Genomic DNA, 26,470 nt, shown 5'->3' on the forward strand with positions numbered 1-26,470 from the left:
TATTTTGTGGTTCTTTTTGCCTTTCTTGGTAAAATTACATTTTTGTGGCATTTTGCAGATTTGATCGTACTCCACTGGCGACACCAAATGGAGACCTACTTATTAAAGACCTCACATTTGAGGTAGAGTATGTAAATGTGTTCATTTCAGCACCTTGGTAGCTGAAATGAACACCAATCACTGACTAACCTCACAATCCATGGATTAAAATGGATCTTTATTTTTAAGAAATATTGAAGGGTTTAGTGGTAAAATAAAGCAACATGATAATATCATACCTCTAACAGGCCAACTTAAATAAGAATCATTAAGGTTGCCCTGATGATCCAGAGAACAAAATTAGACTCATAAAGGAGTTCTGTTTCCACACTCGACTCCTGCTTCCGGCTCTGTGGACTGTGGGAGGAAGACGGAGTACCCGGAGAGAGCCCATGCATGCACAGAGAGAAAATTCAAACTCTGTGCAGAAAGACCCCAGGCGAGGAATCAAACCCAAGACTTTCTTGCTGCAAGGCAACAGTTCTACCAGCTATTGAGTAATAGACTATGCACTATTAGTTAACAATGGTCTCAAAATGACAATATTATCGGTTTACGCAATAATTTCTGGGACAATTGATTGTCCAGCAAAATTTGTTATAGTGATAGGCCTAGTGACTTCAATGGTCCTGACTCAATCATAAAAGTGTTTAAGGTAATAATTTCAGCCAATCGCTATTGAAATCATTTGTTTGTCATCATAAACAATTTTGGTGTTTGTCAGGTGGCGATGTTCCTTTTTTTGGCCAGGCTATCCTAATCTAAGGTATCCAGAACAACCCCAGGTTGGCATTTGAACCTGGTCAAGCAACTGCAGCACAGTGCAGCCCTCTTACTAGAATCAGAGCTCTGTTTCATAAACAGCAGATGATAAAAGCCTCATATTATGTTTAGTTTTGGGTGCCAACATGTCTTCTTAATCAATAACAAATCTGAAACACATTCAAAAAAGTAAAATAATGAGCTCACCAGGATCAGGAACACAATCTCTGAAGGATTGCGACACTCAGGTGTGGAAACTGGAAACCGCCACTGTACAAATGTGGGTACATTTATGAATTGGAGTATGAATTTGAACAATGCACAAACCAGCATGGCAGGTTGGCAAGTTGAGTAAAAAAAATGCTTTCAGTTTGAACTCCTGTCTAGGGACTGGTCATCACGGTGATGCCATGTCAGCTGAAGTCGGAGTGACCAAGGACGGATTGAGAAAAAAGTCAGATTAGTTGCTACCATCCTGGTAAGGAGGAGTTGAAATGTTATGGAGGAGGATATCATGTAGGGAGGAGGGCTGGTGTGTGTGCGTGTACGTTAATGTGTGAGTGGCAGGGTAGAAAAACACGGGAAAAACGCAGGAATGACAATGGTCCATGGAATTAACAATTAGCACATTTTTGGATGTGTATAACAATAATATTTCATTAAAATAGAAAATGTAAAAAAGAAGAAAAAAATAAAACAGTTATAGTTAATATAATCAAAAAATGCTACAAAATTATTATAGACCTAACTTCTATCTAAATATGGTCTAGGAAAATTGCAGAGCATAGCATCACTTGAAAACCGGTTGTTTTCAAGTAATGCTATGCTAAACAAGTGTTCTGCTTGTTGTCCAACTAAATGTTTTTTATCTTCTTGGAGTTTGCAGCAGGTGTTACAGGTTCCAGTTAAGGTTATTAAATAATACTAGTGAAAGAAAGCTTTGCAGAACTAGATTATTTATTATTGGTAGGATACCAGAGAAATTACATTAGTGAAATTATTTGTTTTTCATAGTTAAGGTGTCAATTTGAGCAAGAGCTGTTTGTTTTATCTGGATACATGGTGTAATTATTGGGATATTTCTATTTTTATGTAAACAGTATTTTCCATAAAACAGTGAAAAGACCTCTAGCAGATTTTGTAACCTGTTAAAAATTGGCATTAGTAGTTACAAAAGAACTCATTGCATTATACCACTTTAAAGGTGTCATTGATGTGTTATGTTATATTTAGTCACTATAAGTACATATGGACAACATAGAAGAGAATAAATCATATGATTTATATCATTTACATACTCTGATTGTACTGACAGGGTTTGTAACTCAGGGAAATGTTACACAAAATAGAAAAGCAGAGAGTAGTGAAATGTTTGAGTGGCCGATTTAAAAAGAATTGTAATTTTTTTTTTTTATTTCCACCCTTGCTGACACCATTATTTAAAGTTCAGGGTAGCCAATTGGGACAAATGTTTTAGGTTAGGCCTGTTTATTTCAATTAGCCTTTGTGTTTTTCTATGCACAGAATTGAACAGTTTTTCTCTGGGCTGAAGGACACAATTCAAAAGTATTGCTTTAGTTAAAAAGTTAGACAAGTGTTAGGTTAGGGTTAGGCAAGCTTTTCTTTCAGAATATTATCTTTCTACCAAATGTAACATTTTCCTCTGTCATATTTTTGCTGTTTCTAAACATTTGTTAGATTTAATCTAATTCTTAAACCACACCAGTCACAAGGACAACATTCAAATGAATCTAATTGGAGCTCTGACTGAAGACTGTTTCTTTATGATAGTTTCATAACATGTCTTAACAAGTTAAGACATGAATTGACATGTCTTCCTCAGATATTACAATATCTGAGCAGCAGATATTGTAATAGATGTTCTACATTAACATCTCGAAGACACCATCAGTTGTTGGTAAGAACTGTTAATCTACCTCCTTTGCTTTTGCTACGTCTCTTTATATGTCTTGGCTGACAAAAGATGCTGGGTATATGAGCCCATTGTGATGGATGCCACAATTACACATAACTGTCCAAAAAGAAAGCACAAAAATCCTTCCAGCTACACAGCCTCTAAACCCTAGGGAATAATTGACCAAAAATGCAAAGCTTGAATCAAAAACATGAATCAAAGTCTAGAAACTGAGCAAAATCTAGAAATGGAGCAGAACAGAACTGACATAACAGCGGTGCTCCAACATGCAGCCATCTGACTGGGCAATAAAGCTTATTGCACAGAGCTCAGATCAGATTGTGTCAGTGATTTACTTCCTACCTTCTCATCCAACTGAGCTGCATTTATAACATCATCAATACTGCACAAGTGCATTTTCTGCAATAAAAGTGGGTACAGTTATTGATGTCGGAACAAATCAAGAGCAAGAGAGCCAACACTGATCAGAAGTTAATGGAGGTAAAGCTAACTGGGTACTGCAGCTCCATATGCCTCGATACAGATTGCAGCACTGTGTTGTCCATTGTGATGTATACATCTTCTTAAGGCCAATTCCTGATGGTGAAGAGCATCAAATATTTATCAGTTGACCCACAATCTTTATTGTAATGTGAATGCAGCTGGACAGAGAGCACCATATCTATAGATCACAACTATTTAGAAAAAGTAAATGGAGCATTTTAACAAACAGAAGGATGCATAGATACAATTCTATGCATCCTGCATCCAACTACACTCAAGGTCTGGTTGGCCTTGAGTGAGAGGGTTATTACTTGCAATGTTCCCAAAATGGCTAAAAATGGACAATTTGTGATTGAGAAAAAACTAGAAAAAGTTTACAAAGATCATTTTCTTATGGTTAATATGTGCATTGTGTAAGAATGTGTGTTCAGAAAGCTAAGAAATTGTTTTTGTCTGTTCTAAAGGTGAGGTCCGGCACCAATGTTCTTGTTTGTGGACCTAATGGCTGTGGAAAGAGCTCCTTGTTTAGAGTGCTCGGAGAGGTGAGTGTGTTCTGTTTACGTCTTGAAGCATCTAAAAAGACAGCCCAGAATCCTTAAACTTCCCTTTACCCTGTCAGGCCAGTTATGACCTGTTTTCTGCATGAACCTGGACAGATCTCACCTCCTCATAATAGTTTTCACGACACGGGATACTATCGTAAAATAGATTTTTTAATCTCAAGGAGTTTATTATCCTGGTTAATCCTTTGAAAGGCGCTTTTCCACTAGCTTGTCTCTTACCAGTTTAGACTCTGTCCACCTCAGCCAGATTTGTTTTCCATTAGCAAAACTCACACTCTTCTCAGATTTTTTGTACCAACTTCAGCGGTAGTACTAGCAGGATTGAGCAGGGTACAGCACTGAAACAATTTTAATTGACAGTTGACATCATTCATTGATTGGCTCCTGATTTATGTCACTGAAAACTGTGAACAACATTTAGCTGTGGACCGCAGACATGCTCTCTGCTATCAGAGAGCTGCTAAGTATGGAGGAGTTTATTTATGGGTTTAGTCAGGAGGAGGAAGCAGGAACATATGTACAGTACATCACAGAAGTGAGTACACCCCTCACATTTCTGAAGATATTAAGTATATCCTTTCATGGGCAACACTGACAAAATGAATATCTGCCAGCTCTGTGATGTCGTCATGGACGAGTGCTAAAGCATTCCAATGGCAAACTGTGAAGCTCTGATGAACTCCACGCCCAGGAGAGTTAAGGTAGTTTTGGTAAATAATGGTGTCCACGCAAAATATTGACAGTTAAGGAACTTTCACTCAGGGGTGTACTCACTTTTGTTGCCGACGATTTAGACATAGATGGCTGAATATAGAGTTATTTTGAGGAAAGAATAAATTTACACTTATATAAGCTGCACGCAGATTACTTTTCATTGTGAAAAAGTGTAATTTTGTCAGTGTTGTCCCTTGAAAGGTTATACTTAAATATCTGCAGAAATGAGAGGGGTGTACTCAGTTTTGTGATACACTATAGAAACTTTTGCAGCAGAACGACAGTGAATTAGCAGACCTGTAAGCTGTTTGTTTCTCTGAAATAGGGTCAGCAATAAAGAAAAGAGAAACAGAGCAGCTTGTTCAGCTTTCTGATGTAGCTGCAGAAAGCTATGTGAAACACCAGAACTACATAATGTTAACTTGTGATCTGAGTTTTATTTTTCATTTGGATAAAAAATAGAAAAGTTTATGTATTGCTGTTGGTTTACATAGAGTCCTGCTCAACATTACCAGCACCCATGAAGTTTAGGTACATACAGTATAATGGAATATTTACTGAAGGAAATTCATCAAGCGAAACATTTTACTGCTGATAGCTTGCATTTGATGCAAAACAGCAAATGATAAAAAACATTTAAAAAGTTAAACATTATGAGGAAAACAAAGAAAAACATACTGTTTGCCGTGTCAATGATGCTGGCACCGTTAACTGCAAATCAGTTAATCACTTGTGATGAACTGCCTCTACACATGTGACATGAGTTAACCAATGAATGATCATATTGGTGCTTTAAAAGCCACTTGTTATTCCATTTTTATAAATGACAATGGTAAAGACAAAGGAGCTGTCTGAGGACACCAGAAATGCTATCATTTGCAAGCACAAGACCTCCAAAGGGTATAAAACCATCTCCAAAGACCGGGGTGTCCCTGTTTCAACAGTGCACAATGATAAGAAGTTTTCCAGGCATGGAATAGTGAAGAAACTTTCCTGTATGTGGGGGGAAGAGAAGAATTGATGACAAAAGTCTTCAACAGTTGGTGCGAATGGTGGAAAAAACACCACATCAAACATCTAAAGACCAACCTGGACCAATTACCGCATGGTAATTGTTTCAACAAGTACCATGCGGCACATATTAAACAAAATGGGGCTTTATGGGCAGTGGCCAAGGAAGACCCCATTGCTGAGGAACCGACATAAAAAAGAACGTGTGATCTTTGCAGAAGAGAACCTGGACAAACCTCAGTCCTTCTGGGACGACATTTTATGGACGAAAAGCTCCACTTAAACAAAAGTGGAGCTTTTCGGTAATTCACACAAGCAGTATGTTTACAGACAACACAATTAAGATTTTAAAGAAAAGAACACCATACCAAGGATCCATAATGCTGTGGGGCTGGTGCTGGAAGCCTTGACCTTATCACCGGTATCACGAAATCGGAATATTATCAAACAATTCTAGAGCAAAATGTCTCACTCTGGAGCTGAAATCTGCCATTTGAAAAAGGAATCCCACAAATGTACAAGAGCTTGAGCATATTGCAAAAGAAGTGTGGGAGAAAATACCACCAGAGAAGTGCAAGAAGTTAATAGATGAATATAAGAAATGTTTGGCGGCTGTCATCGCTGTCAAAGGATGTGCAAGCAAATATTAAGGTGGGATGTCAATATTAGTGCACATGCTGGTTTTCTGTTTTGTCCTTTGGAATTAAAATATTTATGTTGAAGTGGCAATTATCTTTGTTTAATTCCTTTGGATCTCAAATTGAAAGTCCTGCTGATAGAAAGTTTGAACATTTCCTTTTATTTCTGACGATATTCACTCAGCGATGCAAAACATGAAGGTGTGCCAATCATGGTCAGCAAGACTGTATTTTGACCTCATTACCTAAATCCAAAAGGTTGTACATTAAAAAGTAAAGCACCAAAATGTCATTATATGCATGGCAAAATAATCTTCTGATCTGAACCGCTATCATTATGTTTGGGCCAACATTGAATTTCTACAAGACAAAATGAAATATCTGGTTTTATTTTAGTCCATCAGAACCAGAACTTTGAAGTTGTCAATGCCGAGTGTCGCTCCGAACAGCGCAGAGTTGACCGCACTTGCTTTGCACTTTGATCTCTGCATGACTGCAAACATTAACTCTTCCGATTAACTCTGCTTTTCATACTGTGCAGTTTGATGCATTGTATCGCAGCAAAAAATAAAATAAAAATAAACAGGCATGCTCAAAAGCTCCCCCACGGAATGAACGCACTGGGAACTCAAACTTTCAGTGCAGATGTGACAGTTGTAAAAAGGATGAATAGCGTCACTGTTATTGAATAATCCACACTGGAATCAGGATTTGCGTCAGTTTAGTCCTATAAGACACAGTATGGGACACTCAACCATCGGGATAGTCTGTATGGTCACAGTCAGATCCCAGCTGCTCAGTTAGGCAGCTTCTACCTGGCTGCTGCGTAGCTTTATCGCAGAGCCTTGCTTTTGTGCAACACTAATGACTGTGCTCCCAGAACAGTATTTAGGAACCAAAAATAAAAGCAGTATTAAACAGAAATGGCCTGCTGCAATGCAAAGGCAATAACAGATGCAAAGGCAATGTCAATTCAACAAAAAGGTACATTGAGAAAGTTAATAAGAAAAATAAATTAACTCAACTGCACAGACACAGAAGAAGCTTGTTGAGACATAAAAACACATGCTGCACATAATGCTTTCTTCATGAAGAAATGTCATTGTCATGGTCAACGTGCACCTTTGGATGTGCACCTTTGAACATTGAGTGTAGCTCAATGTGAACATTTGTGGCTCACATTAAGCTGCCCCAGCAGAGCAAACGTGGTGGATTTCAACTTGACTCATACCTCATCAGGGGGTTGGTATAAATATTCATACAGGTCAGCCTGTGTCCAAATAGAGTGAAAGACAGCGCCGAGGTAATGCTTCAGATATCAAGTAGTGACAGCGCGCTAGGTGGTAAACATGCAGGGGACAGCAGTGTGATTGGTGCCCGCTGCCTGTTTAATACATCAACTATAAAAACTAAACCCATCTTTCTTTTAGTAATAATTTTGCCCTGCCAGTAAAATGCTCATTGCAAGGGAAGACGCTTGCAGTGCGTCTTATAAAAAAGTATAAGTATTTCCAGTTTCAACAATAAATGTTCTTTAGAAATTTGTCTATTGATCTTTGAGGGAGCATATTTGCATTATGCCATTTTATGCTATTAGTTAACCATGGTCTCAAAATGACAATATTGTTGCTTATAGCACTAATTACTGGGGCAATTAATAGCCCAGAAAAATTTGTTATCATGGCAGGCCTTTTCCCTGCGAGCTTTTTAACCTCTGCTCATCAGGTCACACAGCAGACCACAAAGAATTATGTAAGTAGAGCAGGAAGAAAGTTGATATAGGAGTGATCATGAAATTAATCATTCTAAGAACTGTGATTTACTGTAATATTTATTATCAACTCTAATTCGTTAGGTCAGTGAACTACAAATACTGACAGCATGTTTGGGATTGTTAACAGTTGTTGTAGGAGCAATTGGTTCTTGTTAACTGATGTCCTAAAGAAGAATTTTTGCTCATGAGTGAGTTGTTTTTAGTGCTTGTGTTTCTCTGTCATAAATTCTTTAATGTGTATTATCAGTAACAGAACAAAATAGAAATTCTTCTATTGTCCCTCAGTGGAGACATTCATGTGTCACAGCAGCAAGTTGAAAGAGAAAATGGAAACGTATATTTACACAGAGGTGAAAATATAAAAACAAAAGGTAAGAATAACAAGGGAAGGTTTACAGTGTTACAAAATAATGCTGTAGTGTTATTAAGTATATCTTATGACAATTTCTATTAATCAATAATAGAAACTTATGGTTGAAATTAGCAATGAGGATTTTTTCACTGACCGAAAGGCTTAGTGAGTCATGGCTCAAAGCTGAGTCATCTCCTTGTGTGGTGCTTATTTCTTCATTTCTATTGTTTTCTTTGTTTTGTTTTTCATAGTTGTGGCCATTGTTTGGTGGAAACCTGACTAAACCTGAGAGAGGAAAACTCTTCTATGTTCCCCAGGTAAAACTTTTTCAAATACACTTTTTCTAGTGTAGGTCATCATTGATGCAACTTGTGAAGAGTAAGGAATGACTAAATGGATTGCCCTGCATGTAAAATGTCTCAAGACAGGAAGAACATTTTTTATTTTTCTGTTTGACTCCTAAAAAAGTCATGAAATTTGCTTAGGGTTACCCTTAATTTTTATATTTTTCAGTATATTGTAGTTTTCTAATTCTGTTACACCATAAAACATTTGAAGATGGTTTAACTTGAAAATGCAATTTAAGTCAACAGGGCTAAGCTTGTTTGTTTATTTCAAATATGGTTGTTTTTAAACCAGGAGTAGTGATGGAAAGATGGATTAATCTAGATATACAGTAGATGCACTGAACTTGGCCAACTCTGTCCCTACCTCACAAGTTATTTCCAAATTATATCTGCTCATCATAATTTTTGTAACTTTTAGCATTTATTAAAAACAGACTGCTCTACCATACCTCCAAGCTTAGCAGGTTTTCTGTGGAAAACTCTGGTATTGGTTTTAATTCATAAATTAAAGTTTATGAAGTTCATTTAACAAGAGACAAGTTGTGTAAGCATTTTTTTTTTTTAAGTTCCTCGATCTTGAATTATGAATTTTAACTTAATTCTGCAATTTAAACCAAATAATTATTTCACAATATCTGAGAAAAACTGCCCTCACCTGGTTGAAGAGCACACATTTCTCTATTATTTTACTGACTTTATCAATTTAAAATAAGTACTTATTGTACTTTAGAATAATTTTAATTCTTGTTTCAAATTGCATGAACAAAATTTCTGATGTGAATTTTATTAAACATCACAATGAATTCTGCTCAAAAACATTTAGTGTGAACAGGACATTATCGTCAAGCTTGGCAAACTGAGAATTGCTTGAAAATGAACATTTTCCTAAACACACAACAGTCAGATCAATATAACAGACTTCCATCTCACTCATGGTGAAACACAGGATAAAAAAACATGCCACTAAGTACTATTTCCCAGTGCTCTGGGAACTAGTTCCCACTCTCACAAATACAGTCAATGTAAAATGTTGTTCTTGGAGAGCATGTTTCTAGTTTAGTTTTGTTCATCAAACTGTGGACTGACCCCAGCTTTTCTTGTGAGAAAAAGAAAAGCATGTCTCCATAAACTAAAACACGTTCATCATATTTAACTAAATACCATGTTTCTGTTCTGTTGGTTGTTAATTCTCCCAAACAGCTCATATCTGTGTCGTCTGTCTCTGAGAGTATTCAGACTTTCAGAACAGCAACAAGATCCCAGGGTCATTGGATACCTTTTTGCAGGAAGCTATCTGACTCTAAAATTCAGACATGAAAGAGCCAATGATATCTGAAATTACACTGCAGCTGAAACCAACAGAATAGAGATGGAAGTTTTTATTTGAGTTGATGGGCTTTCTTACAGAGACCCTATATGACTCTCGGCTCCCTGAGGGATCAAGTCATTTATCCAGACACTGTTGAAGAGCAACGCAGGAAGGGCATCTCTGATCAGGTAGGTCACAGGACACTCCTTCACACACTTTCACTGTCATTGCCTGTGTTCTTAAACAACAGCATGATTCCTCTACTATGTTGGCTTCAGCTCCAGTGTTTGTCTCTGTCTGGCCAGGTATTGAAGGATTATCTTGACAACGTTCAGCTTGGTCACATTCTGGACAGGGAGGGCAGCTGGGATGTAGTCCAGGATTGGATGGATGTTCTCAGTGGAGGGGAAAAGCAGAGAATGGCTGTAAGGACTTAGCATACTGAACACTTATCTCCCTGCTTTATTAAATAATTTTTATTACAATTGTTGTTGTTGTTTTTTATTTTTGCTTTCCTGAATGTGAAGATGGCCAGACTGTTCTACCACAAGCCCCAGTTTGCTATTCTGGATGAGTGTACCAGTGCAGTGAGTGTCGATGTGGAGGACTATATCTACAGCCACTGCAGAACGGTAGGGCACCCACACATGTGATGACACCCAATGAAGGTGAAGTTAGTTGTTGAGGCATCTGAATGTAGACATGGATCATTCTGAATTGATTAATCAGACATTAAAAATCTTTAATCCTAATGTTAATTTATAACCTAAAATTTGAAGAACACCATAGAGGGAACTCATAAATGTGCAAGTGCAGCGCCTGGACAGTTCATGGTAGGCACATGAGTAAGAAATACAAGCTGGATTATCTGTTCTTAATGATGACTTGGACAAAAGTCACTACATATGAGGAATGTATAAAATAAAGAATTATTTTTATTTTAACTTAATGCCTAATAAAATAATTTTAGACTGGGTTTAAAGTTTAGTTCTAAGATAATGAATTTTTATCAGAGAAAATTAAGCTTTTTTTTTTTTTAGAGTAAATAAGATATATTTGCATATCTCCAAACAAGACTTGGATTTCCTTAAAATTGATGCCAGAACGTATGAGTTTCTGCCTGGAATTAACTTTATAATCAAATATCATCATGATCTGTGTGTACATTTTTTCATTTCAAAGGGCAGTTTGGAATGCAATGCCTGCTGACTATTATATTCCAAATATTGTATTTTGCATACCAATATACAGTGAGCATGGAAAGAATTCAGACCCCTTTAAATTCTCCACCAATTATGCACTCTGGTGGAGTTTTCACCAGATGCTTATAAGAAGTAAATCAGATGAAGAATCAGCAGCGTTAAACGCCAAGTTTTAACGAGTTTTCTCTACATGTTCTGTTTGACCCACAGGTGGGCATTACATTATTTACAGTGTCCCACAGAAAGTCCCTATGGAAACACCATGAGGTAATCACAGAAGCTGTTCAACACTTCCTTAGATAATTGTTCAGACCTTTTGTGCGTCATGATTGTGCTACACTATAGATCAAGGGTGTCAAACTCCAGTCCTCAACGACAATGTTTAGATGAGCCTCTGCTGCACCACCTGAATAGAACAATTAGGTCATTAAAGCTGTGGAGAACTGATCTACACAAGGAGGAGGTAATGAAGCCATTTCATTCCAGTGTTTTGTGGTACATCTAAAAGCTGCAGGACAGCGGCCCTTGAAGACTGGAGTTCGACACCTGTGACATTATATCCTGAAATGTTCTATGTTGGAACTTTGATCAAACAGTGTGTGTTGTTTCCTCTGTCTATACTGTCTGACCCACATGACTCTTGAATGAATGTTGAATCAGACACAGTTCATTCCAATTAATCTTCTACTGTATTGTTCTCTTTATGAAGTACTATCTCCACATGGATGGCAGAGGAAACTACGAGTTCAAGCCCATCACAGAAGAAACTGTAGAGTTTGGCTCCTAAATGCTCGGCCACAGAGCCCACACTGTTCTCTTAGAAATAGTCCATTAACTTGGTTCTTTAAAAATACAATTCACAGCTATAGGTAGAAAATAATATGTAAGAGTTTTTTTTTTATTAATATTTTTTTTTGCTATTTAACAAATTTTGTTTTGGGTTAATCTTTGTTATTCTGCTAAATGTTAATTTTTTACTTAAGAGACTTTTGAAGGATGATGGAGTGTGTGGGTATTAGATTTTATGCTGAACTTTGACTGTGTCACTCAGAGCAGTGACAGGTTTAAAAAGACTGCATAAAGATCAAGTATTTGTCCAAATGTATGATAGATTCTCCAGGTGTCCTGTCATACTACAAGAACTGAGGCTGTTTTGGTGTGAATCTGTTAATGACTCTTGATCACTGTTTCTTTCCTGACTTATTGATTCTCTTCTTTTCCTGGATCTTTCAAATTCTCTGAATCATAGACTTCCAGTAAGTATCCTGGCCAAGTTTTAGTGCAGTTAATGATCATAACTTAGTACCATTTTGGTTGCTGAAGTCCAATCAGGAAACAGTACATTTTCAAAATGTCTTTTTATTTTTAAACTGGCCTCTTTCTTGGTTCATAAAGCAGTGTTTAAATTTTTAAATATTTCTCTGGTGGAGAGATAAAAAGAAGTCAAACTAATTTTACTTGATCTTTAAAACTGGTGACTAGGTACACTTATATGACACTATATGATTATACACACCCACAATAAATGTTTTTTTCACTCTAATGTACTTTGTAAAAAACCTTATTTTGGAATAAAGAGGCCTTAACTGTACTGTTGGTTTTATATGAATAATAATTGTCATGATCTCATTTTGCATTTAAAATGTATAAAACTGTACATTTTACAGTATCATACTGTAAAATGTAAAACACATTTTAATGCCCTTCTTTTTTCTTTACACATTCAACATTTTTGTGCTGCAGAGGAACACAGTTAATGAGAAGTCAGACTTAAAGTTCTGGTTTAACTCAGAGAGGTTTAATGATGTGTTTAATGTTACTTATAATTAATTGTTTTGGTGATTTTTTGTTTTCCTTTTCAAAACATTTGACAGTAATTGTCCCACTAAATTAGAATGTTATCAAAAAGACATACAGTACAGGCCAAAAATTTGGACACACCTTTTCATTCAATGAGTTTCCTTTATTTTCATGACTATTGACATTGTAGATTCACACTGAAGGCATCAAATGATGAATTAAACCACGTGGAAACATGTACTAAACAAAAAAAAAAAAGTAAAACAACTGAAAATACGCCTTATATTGTAGTTTCTTCAAAGCAGCAACCTTTTGCTGTGATCACTGCTCTGCACACACTCTGCATTGTCTTGAGCTTCAAGAGGTCGTCAACTGAAATGGTTTTCACTTCACAGGTGTGACCTGTCAGCTTAATAAGTGAGATTTCCTGTCTTATAAATAGTCATGAAAATAAAGGAAACACATTGAATGAGAAGGTTGTGTCCAAACTTTTGGTCTGTACTGTACGTTAAAGTTAAGTCAAGAACTGAACAATAAATTGGACCGCAGCATAAAGCCGAACATGTCAGAATTAAATAAATCAAAAGCAGGGGTTACCGGGGGATTCCAGGTAAATTCCATAGAGAGATGGGCAGCGATTCATTCTCTTCATGGGGGGCCGAGCCACGGCAATACAGAGCCTTAGGTAGAATCATGAAGTAGGCCTCATCCCCTCCTGATAACAACAGTGTTTAAATATAGATGTAGTGAAGTGTCTGAGAGGACACCAAGGTTAATTGGTGGAGCTTAAAATCAGTCAGATTATTGACTATTATTTGCTGTGATGTATTTGTGAACCAACCAAGCAACACAAAGATTACACATATTGTAGCCATGGTAACATAACAGTCAACTATCGAGACGGTTCTTTGCACTTTCACAAAGTAAACACCTTAATTAAATATTAAATGTATAATTTCTATTTTTTAAACACATTAAATCAAATTTAATAGCATTGTCATTCTCACTAAATGAATGACAAAGTTTTAAATCTATAACCAGTTACAATTCAATCATTTATAGGGGCCCTGAGGGGCCTCCTGGTAGCGACTGAGTTTTATTTGCCTTGATATCGTCACTGTCTTACAATTCTAGGTCTCAGATGTGCCAACATAGAAAAATAATGAGCTTGTTTGATCTTTAAAGCTGTCTGCAGCCAAGTTGCTATGGAGATTAAATAGTCCGATAGTATGAAAGTTTATTTCGTAAAGTAGCAGCAAATTGATTTATTTTAGAACTATCAAACTTTTCTCCTAAAGTCTGTTCAGATGAACACAACCCCCAGATCTGTCAGCAGCAGAAAGCAGTAGCACTGCTGCCAAGCAGCAAGATGGTCCTGCGTTTTCTGCATGGAGTCTGCATGTTCTCCCTGTGCATGCGTTGCTTTTCTATGAGTCGTCCAGCTTCCTCCATGAGGCCTTGAGAGTGCTTGATGTTGGAGTCTGTGATGTGCTTGACACTCTTCCACTTACACTGGGGGTTGTTGGTGGTGAAGTGACTTTGTCTAATTCTGGGGATGTTAATTTATTCAGTAACTATCAGCCAATTTATGTGTTATTGTATAAAAAATTGTAAAAAATATATATAAATAAATAAAAACTTTTGTACAGTTATCAGTTTGAATTTAGAAAACAAAACTTTTCCAAAAGTATTTTTTTCTCTGCAGTTTGTAGATAATTTTGTCACTTTGTACATATACCAAAAATACAAAGAAATAACTAACAGTAACATATAACTTTGATACAAGCAATGAGATTGTACTTATGTTTTTATGTAAACAACACTTTACTTTAAGTAACCCCCATATATATGTGTGATACTATTGTTTGTGTATTTTGTATTTTATTTCTGTACGATTTTGTTTTGTTACTTAATGCAACCAGCAAATCGGTTTATATTTTAATTTTGAGTTTTCTTTAGATACCAGAAAACGCCAGCAGGTGGCTTGTGAGTTACACTCTGGTTTAGACAGCAGAAAAAAATTAGAAGAAGAAAAAAAAAAACCCGACAGAAGAGAAGATAAGTGACCTGATCCTGGCAGTAAAATCAATTTTTACTGTGAGTATCTGTGGTGAGTGTTGTAATGTATTTTTTTAACTGAATTGAAGATAATGCTAAATGGCGGCACAGGCATTACTGCTCGTATGTTCCGACAAGGAAGAAAAGAGAAACAAAACCAATCAGAGAAACGTGTAAGATGAAAATGTATTGCATGTTTTTTATGTACAAACTTATAACGGGTTGCATGCAGTGTGATATGTTTGTTTTTGCAAGCTTGCCATTAGTTGAATATTATTTTTGTAATAAATGGGATTTATTGCTCCTGCATACTTTTGGATTTTAATAGTTAATTAAGTTCTATGCAGGTTGTTTTTTAGAACCACATTCAACTTGGAATATTGTTCAGCTGCACAGCACCGCAGGCCTGGATTGGATTCCTGCCTGGATCCGCTCCCTGCTTCGCACTGGATCAGATAAGATTTTGGATCCGTTTGACAAAGACTTGACTGACTGACTGACTGACTTGAATTGCAATTACTGAACTAAAAAGCTTCTAAAGGAAGGAACTGAGCAATAAGAAATCTGAACTAAAAGAAAATACACTACCTGTTATAACAAGGGTGGACACTTTATGTTGAAACAAAATTGTACAATAATATTTTGTTTAAATGTTGTTTTAAACAGTCTGTTCATTATTCTTGATAATATGGTTGTTTGTGCTTATTATCCTCTTTTTTGAACTTAGAAAGATAGACTAATTTTAACTTCAACATTGAAATCTAAGTTTCTCAACCTATCTGTTTATAAGTTACACTAGTTGGTTACATTTATTATGAGAAAATTTGAATCATTTAAGGTTGAAACTGGAAGCCATCAAAGGACAATTTTAGATGTAAGGAATTAATCGTTACAATATCAGTAATGATGATTGTATTGTATTGGAAATCTGGGCACAAAGTAGAACCTCACAGACACAAAGATATGAGGCAATGGAATGGAAAACACGTCAATATGAGTTTGTTAAGCTGAACATGAAGAAGTTTATGTGATGGAAAGAAAAGTTTGAGACTTGCTCTTTGTTACATGCTCACGTTTTTGTGAGATTGTTTATGTGTTTTTTGGCACCTTTCAGGGTTCTCTGGTGGGGCGGGGCACCGTCAGCACAAGTGCTTTAGCTGGGCTGGTGACGCACCTGAGACTGATTGAGTGATGGTGGCGCGTCTGATAAAAGAAAATATTGAATGTACGGTGCGGCAAGGCTCTGGACGGAAAAGGGAACATTCACCTGAGGACGGATCCACCCAGAGGGGAGCGTCGGACGATTTGGCCGGGAAGGAGTTGTTTTTTTTTGGTTTTGATTTGTTTTAGTTTTCTCTGTTTCCTTTTTGTTTCCTTTAATACATACTTATTGTTACTCTCCCGTAACCAGTAGAAAGGGAAAAGATGAGAAGGAGCGAGGGTGAGGGGAGCGCTACATAACACTCTTGAATTTGTTGTTCTGGGACTTAGCTCAGGTAAGAGAGGAAGATAATGGAAGGATGATGCATGTTAGTTTTATAGTAAATAAAGGGTTAAATGAATTTGTGATCTAATGACAACAAAAAGTCATCTTGGTGGTACTCCTGCCAATATTATCATCTCATGGATACAACTTTCAGTGTCCATGACAGAGCGTTGCAATGTTGGCAGGGTAGTGGCTGCTCATTAATGATGAAAATATGAAGCTGTGGAGTATTTAAGAATATTTAAGATGCAAGCCAGAATGCCAGTTAGGATAATCTAAACAGACATTTTGAGGCTAAATGTAAAAATCTTCTGCTTTATTAGTTTAGATCAAACTGGAATATCAGAATCCACATATTTTGTGTGCGCATCATCATCATCATCACACAAATGATGGGGATTTAAATTGTATAATGGCAAATAAAATCAGGACTTTGGACATAAATAATAGTTTTATTCAAAACATCACATAAAAATTACAATAAAAATGTTTTGAATGTTCATATTCAATCATATTCTAAAACCTTTTCACAATAAACACATCTAACAACAAAAAGGCTAAAATGCCATCAAACTGAACTTTCCATAAATTAAACAGCAGACATAAAGTATTTGTAGTGCATTCATTTAGTAAAAAGTTTTATATGAACTTCTACTAAGCCCAAAATAAATTCCACATCTCAACTATTCCGAAAATTATTTAAAAACTTATTTCAATTGTACCGCTCACCAAAGAAAGAGATCCATAAAAATCTTAATGAAGTTGTAGTCAAGTAGTTTCAGTATGAATTCAAACTACATGTTATCTGCAGCCTGAAAGAACAGCCATTTAAACATCTCTCACAGTGTAAGGCAGTTTCACAGAAACTTCAAGTCAGATCATTCCAGTGTTTGACATTGGAAGGTTGGATACTCCACAGCTCACCCCACCCCGCCATTCTGCCCAGTACCCAGGAACATGGATGAAACTTTAAACATCCTGTAGTGGACATCCTTCTGTCCCGCTCTTCAGAGCTTTTTTCTTGTGGCTGCAGGAGATCACAGTGATGGTGATAACCAGCCCTATCACAATCAGGATGAAGAATATACCACCAGCAATAACAGCAGGAGAATACACTGCAAAGATAAGAAAATACAAAATATCAATTACAATCATTCTTTTCACAGGACACAAAAAAAGCATTTCAAACATTGTGTTGTTTCCAGCATGAACCCAAAGTACTGCTGACTCTGTATGTTTTCATGGTGTTTCTAAGACCTTTCATTGGATATTAATCTTGTAAAATTGCTGATTGTTGCTGTTAATTGGTTCAGTCTACAGCTTCCTGCTCTTTGCCCTGCTCTTACCTTACTACCACAACATCCTGCTGCATGTTGGTTCTGATCCAGTTGGCTTCAACTATATCTATTATCAGACGTTTCCAAAGTCGTAACATAATCATGGCTCCCCCTCACTGTTAAAGAACCAGTACTCATTCTGTATGTAAACTTCTGATTCATTAAGAAATAAGTCTCTGACATATTCCTTTTCTCCTTTGACCTACGACCTTAGGAGCCACTTGAGGTGGCTCAGGCATCTGGTCAGGATGCCTCCTGGACGCCTCGTGATGAGGCATTCTGAGCATGTCTCACTGGGAGGAGACAAAGAGGAAGACCCAGGACATGCTGGAGGGACGATGTTTCTCTTAGAACAGCTTGGGTTCCCCAGAAAAGGGTCTGGGGAGAGGGGAGTCTGGGCCTCTCCGCGACACCCTGCATTTTCTTGTGAAAGAAAATGGATGGATGAACAAACGGATATTCTTTCTCAGTACTGCGGCATTCAGCAAATAGAAATATTTTTGGTGAATCTAACTGGCCTAACTTAAGTTTGGTCTCATTGAATTTCTGAGTCAGAAAAAGTCTAATATGATGCATTTCAACATGGATTTTGAACCTAATTCAAAATCTATATTTTGAATTAGTTTTTTTTTTTTTTTTTTTTAATGGTCCAGTCAGATAATCTGCACCTTCACCCATTGATATGTCCATTCTAAAGCCAGAGACCAGAAGATTAACCTTCCCTGTACCTGTGGTCATCATGACATGAGTACTGAGAAGAAGCTTTGACAGAAGAAGCTGAAATGTAAACCCTAACCCTGATCACCCCTGATCTCGGGCTGTTGGGTCTTTGCCATGAATCATCAGTGAGTTTCCTCCAGGCTCAGGAGGTAGAGGTGCTGATGTCTTTTAAGATACACATCATGATGTACATTATGTGACATCACATAGTTTACTGCACATTAAGGAGTTCACTACCACTGGATTTTTAGGGCTGTTTCTTGTTCACAAGTTGTTTTACTGACAGATGAATTGTGCCTTTTAACCTTCATGACATGATTCTTGTGTGACTGTGTCTGTTTAAACATCATTTCGTCCCTATGGAGGAACAAAAGGGACAAAATACTGTGATACATGATAAAGTCAGAGGAAATGACCTTTTAAGATGGGCTCCTCATCATTATGAGAACACTTGGTTGCACTCAGCAGTCCAAACTGCTTCTCTCGCCTCCGACTGGGAATGTGGGCTTGGACATTGAAGCAGTAGCTCTCACCTTTATCTAGATTGGTCATCTCTATCACACTTGAGCTGAATGTTTGCATTTTCTGAAAAGAAGAAAAGGAAGAGATTAAGTAAAGGCTAAAATGTGGCCTGACTTTAGAGTACATTGTACATCTGATCCGAGAAGGCAACAAGTGGAGGATCTGTACGTAGATTGTTGGCATCACTCACTGTGCCAGTGCTCTTCTGCTTCCTGTACAAGACATTGTATTTTAGCTCATCAGAAAAAATGTCTCTGATGCTCAGCTGATGATCATCTTTAAACACAGCTGTGAGTGGGTCAGTCACATGCAGGGTGATGGTCTTTTTGTCTTCATGCACTGTCAGGTTGAAGGTAGGCATCCCAATCTCAGCTGTGAAGGGAAAAAGGAGAGTGAAGTTTTGTCACTGACAGTCGAATATTCAAAAACAGTTAATAGTCAACTCAATGGAGCAGAGAGAATGACCGGATCATGTGATGGACATATGGGAGGGCAGAGCCTGGACCTTCTCCAGTGTGGGCCAAAAAGAGGAACCTGATGCCTGCCTAGAGCTAAAACCTATAACTTTATCAGCCTAAAAACAAGACATTTTCATAACTGTTGTTTCTTTTCATCTTACAATGAAACCCTTTCTGAACTCTGACTCTGGGCTCTTCCTGTCATTCTATTGCAGGTCAGAGGTCTTCAAGCCTCTTCCAAATGCTTTCATGTTACAGCCAGAAACCTTTGAGTATTTTCTTAAACTGTTGTATTAAATGTCATATTGTTGAGAAAAATTCAGTGTTTGCCTTACACAATTTTTAATTTATTAATTAAATTGAAAATACAATTATATTTTACTTGAATTGATCACCATTTCCAGTGGATCAAACTTATCAATCTTTCTCCTGAAGGAATGAATTCAGAAACACCAAAATAAACTTTTCACATTTTTCAGCTAAGTATGAGAATTTATTAATAAGCCCAACAGTTGCATTAAATGAACTATGACAAAATGACATGAAAACTGATCAATAACTTCAAAACTACTTCTCTGAGAAAAATTGGAAGAAAAAAAAGTCAGTGGAACCACAATGATGTGGCAAGAAGACGGATGAGGAGGAGACGTAAAAAAGACGGGCAGCTTGATCAGGTGTCAGAGACTGAGATGATGTCCAGACTCGGATGAGCCTGCCACTGTGGAACAATAAGTCATAAAACTCAACCATGTGCCCAGAGCTAAGCTTGAGTTAGAAGATCGTCTCCTTTGGCCTTACAAAAAATGACTGAATGATGATATGGAAAAGAAGAGGGAAGGAGAGAGAGAAAGATGGAGACAAGGCACAAATATGAAGCCTCCAGGTTCAAACTCTCCTTTAGGTACAAATTGCTTCAGCAAAGCAACAAAAAGGTTCCATGAAAAGAATTGTGTGTCTCTTGAGTCTGTTCCCCTGGATATGAGCATATTGTTCTGTTGGAGGCGACTCCAAAGACTCATTCATCTGTTCTGGCTCTCAGTGTTAATGTGGCGTCTGCTCTTATCTGTAACGTCTAGATACTTGTGAGGCACAAGGCAATGGATGCGGTTTTAATTTAGTTTACAAATAAAGATGTGGTGTGCATTTGTATTCAGGCCTAAAGAAAATCCAATAAAACGATTGCCTATACCTATTAGGGAAACAGAGTTTCCCTCAATCTGAGGCACTGGGTCATTTTAGTGAATTTGATGATTTAAAAACTATTAATAATTGTAAATACTACAAATCTGGCATTTATAGAAGAAATTGCAGCAGAAAGACACGTACTGGGTTTTTTGCACAATAAACTCCCAATGAAATACATTCCCTGTCTAAGATTTTGTTCTGCAGCGCTCTGAAGAGACATGGGGAAAAAATTTATTTGCATTCCCTCACCATAAGTTTTGCATTCAATCACAATATGCAATATTTATTTTGTATACAGTCACAAAGGTCAATTTAAAATATAGACATTTCAAGAGACTGTGCTTATTCTTAACTCTTTGATGCAAAAAATGATTGAAAATTGATTTATTCACTGCATGTTTGTCTTTGTGAAAGATTGAAATGGACACATTAAAATGGCCCTTTAAACAATTCAGACCAACACAATAGAGACATAATCAAAACTGTCAGATGACTCATTACCTGGTGAGAACTCAGAAAAAGTCCAAATAGTTTGGATGTATTTTTATTTCTTTCCTACTTACGGAAAGTTTCTGTTTATAGGTTTGTGGTGCATTTCTATCCTAAAGAAAAAGATATGAAACTTAAGATATTTCACAACAAGATGTTAACATACATGGAAAAACCTCACAGAAGCTTTATATTACAGCAGAAAGTACAATGGCCTCATAAGAAAGACTTACATTATTCCACATGAACTGATTAGGACATTATTGCAAGAGAAAAAAATAATTCTCCATGTCCCCTAGAGGGCTCCATACGCTTCAACATGGACAATACTGGGCTCATTACAGAAATGTTAGTTTTTCCAATTTTGTGTAACAGTGTTCATCTTCTTCCAAGCAACAGAAAACATTCTCAATCAGCCTCACTCATGTCACTCTGCCTCCGGTTCTGGCTGCTCTCACCTCCACAGTGGGTTCACATCCTGACTCCTGTTTGCTGCCATGTATCATTTACAGAGAATAAAGCCTGATTTCTTCCACTGGTAGATGTAATGTGACAAACATGTTTCTTCAGACTGGAAGGATAATTTTTTTTGAGCAAATCACCTGGAGTCCTGACCTGGCGCTCAAAGATAACTCAATGCAAACATTCACACTCCAAGCTCTTGAAGTTAATCCTCAAAGATAAATCATCCACATACCAGAAGAAAAGCCTCAAACTTTTCCATAAATTGTTGATAAGAAACTAAACAAAGTTTGATGTAATATTTTGCTAAAATGTAAATAGATTTTATTTTAAAATCATGAGGCACCTTTTCCTCTGGGATACCTGTCTCATTTTCTGTCTAAAGGTATGAATAATTTTGGACTTACTATAACTTCATAACAAAGTTTTTATACCTATAGTAGCAGAGTAGATTATAAAATTCCAGACATCTATTTCAGACAACTTTTATCTGAAATAGAACATCCACACAAACAAGGAATCTCATATTTTCTTCTGCAATCTAAGACGGAGTGTCGTAGATCTAGCATGAACAGTACGAAACAGGTGCTACTGTCTCCATGTTTCATCACTCTGTGCTCCTTTAGACAACCTGATGCTGCTGAAAAGTTGCAGTGGAGTGTTCCTACTCTATATAGAAAAAAAAACATGATGAGTAGTCATTCCTTTTGAGACTTAATTAACTCTGCCAGGCCTGAAAACATGGGAGAGGAATTTCAAATTGACAAACTTCTAGAAGGCTCCCTGCGTGAAAGATCTGCTGTAACATCAGTTCAATATAAATATGATGTCATTCATGTGACTCCGCTGAGCCAGTCTTTATGGTTCTAACACATCATGCTGGTTGAAGGGAACATGAGGAACCTACTGTCTTGGTAAGGGCAGAATCTGGGTGAGGTGGTATGTGGGAACTCTGTGTCATCTGATGTGGCTCCCAGAGGCGGTTCTGACAGGATGTCAGCTGTGTAGCAGGACTTGAGCTCAGTCAGGGAGACGGACAGGTCACACATTGTGGCATTGGAGCGGATGCAGTGATGGTTCCTCTGTCTGTCTCCTCCAGCCCTACAGAACAGACCAACAAAAGTTTGTTACTAATAAAACTGTACTAAAGTTTTAATGAGTCTGATCCACATAAATGCACACACACACACACACACACACACACACACACACACACACACACACACACACACACACACACACACACACACCTCCCCCCCCACACACACACATCTTGATACGTCTATTCAAACTCATTACATTGTATTGACTGCCATTTACAATCCACTAGTTCTAAATAAAACTAGTGGAGTTGAGTTGGTCACTCAGGTAGAGCAGCAAGTTAGGGTTCTAAAGCCTTCACATGAATGTACAAGGATCGATACAAACTCAGAGGGAATCATTCTGGTTTTTTAACAGGGCTGTATTCTGTATTTTCCAGGTGTATAGTGCAACTTTATAGCACAATCAAGTAACTGTTAACTTCAGTAGTTAAAAAAATGCAGGATATGTGGAAGGCTCAGAAGCACCTCTACTTCCTTGGGAGGCTGTGGAGAGCTGGGCTTGTGAACTCAGTCCTGAGGAGCTTCTATCGCTGTGTGGTGGAGAGCATTCTCTGCACCAGCACAGCAGCTGCACTGCTGCCTCTCAGCGGTGCCGTGCACCTCGGACCTCCACCTCCTCCTGCATCATGATGCAGGCGGAGGGCGCTACTCCTCCTCATGAAGGACTCCACCCCTCCTGCACACAGTCTGATCCAGCCCCTTCCTTCAGGCAGAAGGTATCAGTCAAGAGCTTGGCTGTGTATCTGGAAGGTGGTGCGAGGTCCACTGAGGCATTTTGTACAGCTGAATGGTTGCCACGGGAGATTAAAGAATTTCTCAAAAACACATGAAAGAATCAAAGCAACACTTCAGATATGTTTATGATGAGGGAATAATATGATGTAAAGCTCAAAAACTGGGTTAAATGAAATTAAAAGCAACTCCCTTGTAGTGACAGTGGACCGTGTCACTGCATGCTGCTTCATCCATCAGAGTTTTCAGACTCTTCCATAATATCAGTTAAAACTAAAGAACTCTCACTTTACAAATACATATTTATCTGCTTCTGGGATTTTATCTGACCAATTAGGGAAGAGCTCCTGAACTAAAAATGTCTGAGGCCAGCATTCTTGTAATGGAGCATATTTGTAGAGAGGATAGTTATTTAGTTAGCTCCATCACTAGAGAACAAAAGTCATGCTGCAAGTTCAGAAACATTCTGGTACTTACACAGAAAACTCCACAGTGTATGAGTAATCCGCAGAGGGCTTGGGTTTCCAGCTCAGGATAGTTTTAAAGTTGGTGGAGCTCCAAGTGACATTCTGAGCCCGGATATGTGAGTATGCAGCCCCTGTTAGTTGAACAATTTTTATATATAAAAAGTTAGACTTGTTTGCTCATCATGCAGAAAATTTGTTAGCGTATTCCATCTTTTACTGGAAATGGGATTGAAAGTTTAGATTGAATTTGCTATGTGCTGATCCAGGAGTGAATGCTTCAAGTCAGTGACTTGATGGAATTTGCTGGGTTTCCAAAGATAGAAAGATTCTTAAACCATTTTCATAATGAACTGAACTTCATGCTCTGTTCAATCGTTAAAGGGAGATATGATTGGATTGAACTGATGCTTTTATTAAAGTGCCTTGAGAAAACATTTTTGAATTATATATATACACAGAGATAAAAACACAAACATAATCAATCAGTCACATACATGTGCTAAATGAACATGTATGAAGAACGTGGAGCTCACTGATCCCATTCACACATTAAATATAGCGTTCATAAACTAACACTGCGGAAATATAGATATAGATATGCAAATCAGCACATATAAGCCACTGATATATGAACTCTGATCATTTTTATTCAACTTGACTAAAGCTGAGGTCGAACTGGAACTTCATGAGAAAACGAAACATCTGAGTGAACTGACCGGATGCGCAGTGTCTGGAGAGCAGCACCATGACGACAAAAGTCTGGAGCTTCATTCCGTCAAACACAAGAAGAAAAAAGTCCAGCTCAGCCTGTCGGGTGTATCCAGCGTTTCCTCCTGTTTTATCCTCTCTTCCAGGACCGAGTTCAGCAGAAAGCGCCGCTTAAAGAGCTCAGTCTCTGCGCTGGCTTTGACCAAATAAAGGCTGTCCGGCGATGACGTCAACAGACTGCGTTTATAGCTGCGTGCTGCACCGATTACGTGATCATAGTAATGTAATCTGCTGCACAATACAGAGCTGTCATGGGAAAGGAATGTTCTCCTTTTATCATTATTTTTATTATTATTATTATTATTATTATTATTATTATTATTATTATTATTATTATTATTATTATTATTATTATTAGTAGTAGTAGTAGTAGTAGTAGTAGTAGTAGTAGTAGTATCGTATGACAACCAGTCATGTTGTCAGTATGCTGGAGAAAAATCTAATAAACCTTTATTGCCATTGTAACTCAGTCCACTTCCAGGTGTGGAGAAGAAAAATGATGCCCAGAATAAAATGAGTGCATAAATAGTAAAACTACAAATTATACATTTTCTTTATTTTCTGTCTCTGCCTTCATTGCACTTGAAATAAACACAAAACAATTTTTAATATTTCTTTTATTCAGTGGGGATTATAGTGAAATCTGCAATGCTCCACTTATGAAAATGAATCTGTTGAGTTTCTCCTTGGCACTCAGATAATTATCCTGAGTGTCACTCAGTACACATAAAATCTCACAAAAAATTCTAAATTAATAAATAAACATTAGTTTTGATTTGTTCTTCCTGAAGACTTTTTTCACAATTTTTATTTATTTATTTATTTATTTATTTGGAGGATGTTTGACCAAGCTTCTTCTCTGATTTTGGGTGCAGGACAGCTTCCTTTTACTTCCATATAGTTGTTATGATGCTAAAGGTAGTAATGCAGTGAAGTACTGTCTTTATAACCAAGAGCAGCTGGTTTTCCTCTCAAAAACTTACACAATACCAGAACTATGACCTCAAAACCACAGAGTAGTTTAACAGGAGGCTTCATGGATGCAAAGCAGGGAGAGAGAAGGGAAGTTCCGTCTCTTCCATCAATCAAAATGGACAATGATTCATTCCCAGACGTAAACATTTTTCTGCCCAGCTTTCTAATTGTTCAATCGGACAGAGATTTAAAGAGGAGCATCAAAATCAAATGACCAGAGCAGTGCCTGCCAACAACTGATGGTGTCATCCAGGACATGATACTGGGAAACATTTTCTCTGCTGCTATTGAGTTTTTAGCAGTTATTGTTTTAAAGCAACAGTGTCTTCAATATGAAGGCCTCTTCAGATTTGTTGCAAGACTTACAGGATTTCTTTCCTGCTTACAGTAATCCTAACCCTATCCACAATAACTCTGAAGATACAAAACATTTCAATTCAATTCAATTTTATTTTTATGATGGGAATTCACCACAAATGTCATCTTATAGCACTTTACAAAAACAATTATAAACATTTCAATTTATCCTAGTTATCAAACAATTCAATAAGCTCTATTATTCAGTTTCTATTTAACCAGCAGTTTGAATCTTGTAGCATCCACTCCTTAACCACAGCAACACCAGCTTGCATTGTCTATTTGTCTTTGACTTTACAGCAATCCCTCATAGCAAGCATGCATGTTTTGAAAGAAAAAACTCCTTTAACAGGAATAAACCTCCAGAAGAACCAGAACCTGGCTCAGTAAAAGCAGCCTACCGTCATGACCAACTTGAGAA

At 37.3% G+C, this 26,470-nt stretch overlaps 2 protein-coding genes across 2 annotated transcripts in view; one reads left to right on the top strand and one right to left on the bottom strand.

Moving 5' to 3' along the window:
- Positions 1–12,721, top strand: part of abcd3a (ATP-binding cassette, sub-family D (ALD), member 3a) — a 39,815-nt gene extending 27,094 nt beyond the window's left edge. Inside the window, exons 16-23 of the mRNA XM_055022734.1 lie at positions 59–122; positions 3,685–3,762; positions 8,524–8,589; positions 10,027–10,116; positions 10,234–10,353; positions 10,456–10,560; positions 11,341–11,397; positions 11,840–12,721. Coding sequence (XP_054878709.1) covers positions 59–122; positions 3,685–3,762; positions 8,524–8,589; positions 10,027–10,116; positions 10,234–10,353; positions 10,456–10,560; positions 11,341–11,397; positions 11,840–11,917 — 658 coding nt within the window. The 3' untranslated portion in view covers positions 11,918–12,721. The remainder of the gene's footprint in view (positions 1–58; positions 123–3,684; positions 3,763–8,523; positions 8,590–10,026; positions 10,117–10,233; positions 10,354–10,455; positions 10,561–11,340; positions 11,398–11,839) is intronic.
- Positions 12,722–16,773: 4,052 nt separating this feature from the next.
- On the bottom strand, positions 16,774–24,841 carry f3a (coagulation factor IIIa). Its single transcript, XM_055022735.1, has 6 exons — positions 24,666–24,841; positions 23,960–24,080; positions 22,555–22,748; positions 19,244–19,425; positions 18,948–19,116; positions 16,774–17,589 (listed from the first exon to the last, which is right to left on the bottom strand). The coding sequence occupies exons 1-6, from the start codon at positions 24,718–24,720 to the stop codon at positions 17,444–17,446; spliced, it is 867 nt and encodes a 288-aa protein (XP_054878710.1). The 5' UTR covers positions 24,721–24,841; the 3' UTR covers positions 16,774–17,443.
- Between the last annotated feature and the right edge of the window lie 1,629 nt (positions 24,842–26,470).

Source organism: Poeciliopsis prolifica, unplaced genomic scaffold, assembly GCF_027474105.1.
Source record: "Poeciliopsis prolifica strain line A6 unplaced genomic scaffold, Auburn_PproV2 SCAFFOLD090, whole genome shotgun sequence".
Lineage (NCBI taxonomy): Eukaryota > Metazoa > Chordata > Actinopteri > Cyprinodontiformes > Poeciliidae > Poeciliopsis > Poeciliopsis prolifica.

Coding starts and splice junctions, on each gene's coding strand:
- f3a (XM_055022735.1), bottom strand. CDS start 24,720: ATGAAGCTCCAGACTTTTGTCGTCATGGTGCTGCTCTCCAGACACTGC. Junction 19,426..22,554: donor ATTCTGCCCTTACCAAGACA/GTAGGTTCCTCA, acceptor TTCCCTTCACAG/CTGAGATTGGGATGCCTACC. Junction 17,590..18,947: donor TGAGGAGCCCATCTTAAAAG/GTCATTTCCTCT, acceptor TTATCTTTGCAG/TGTATTCTCCTGCTGTTATT.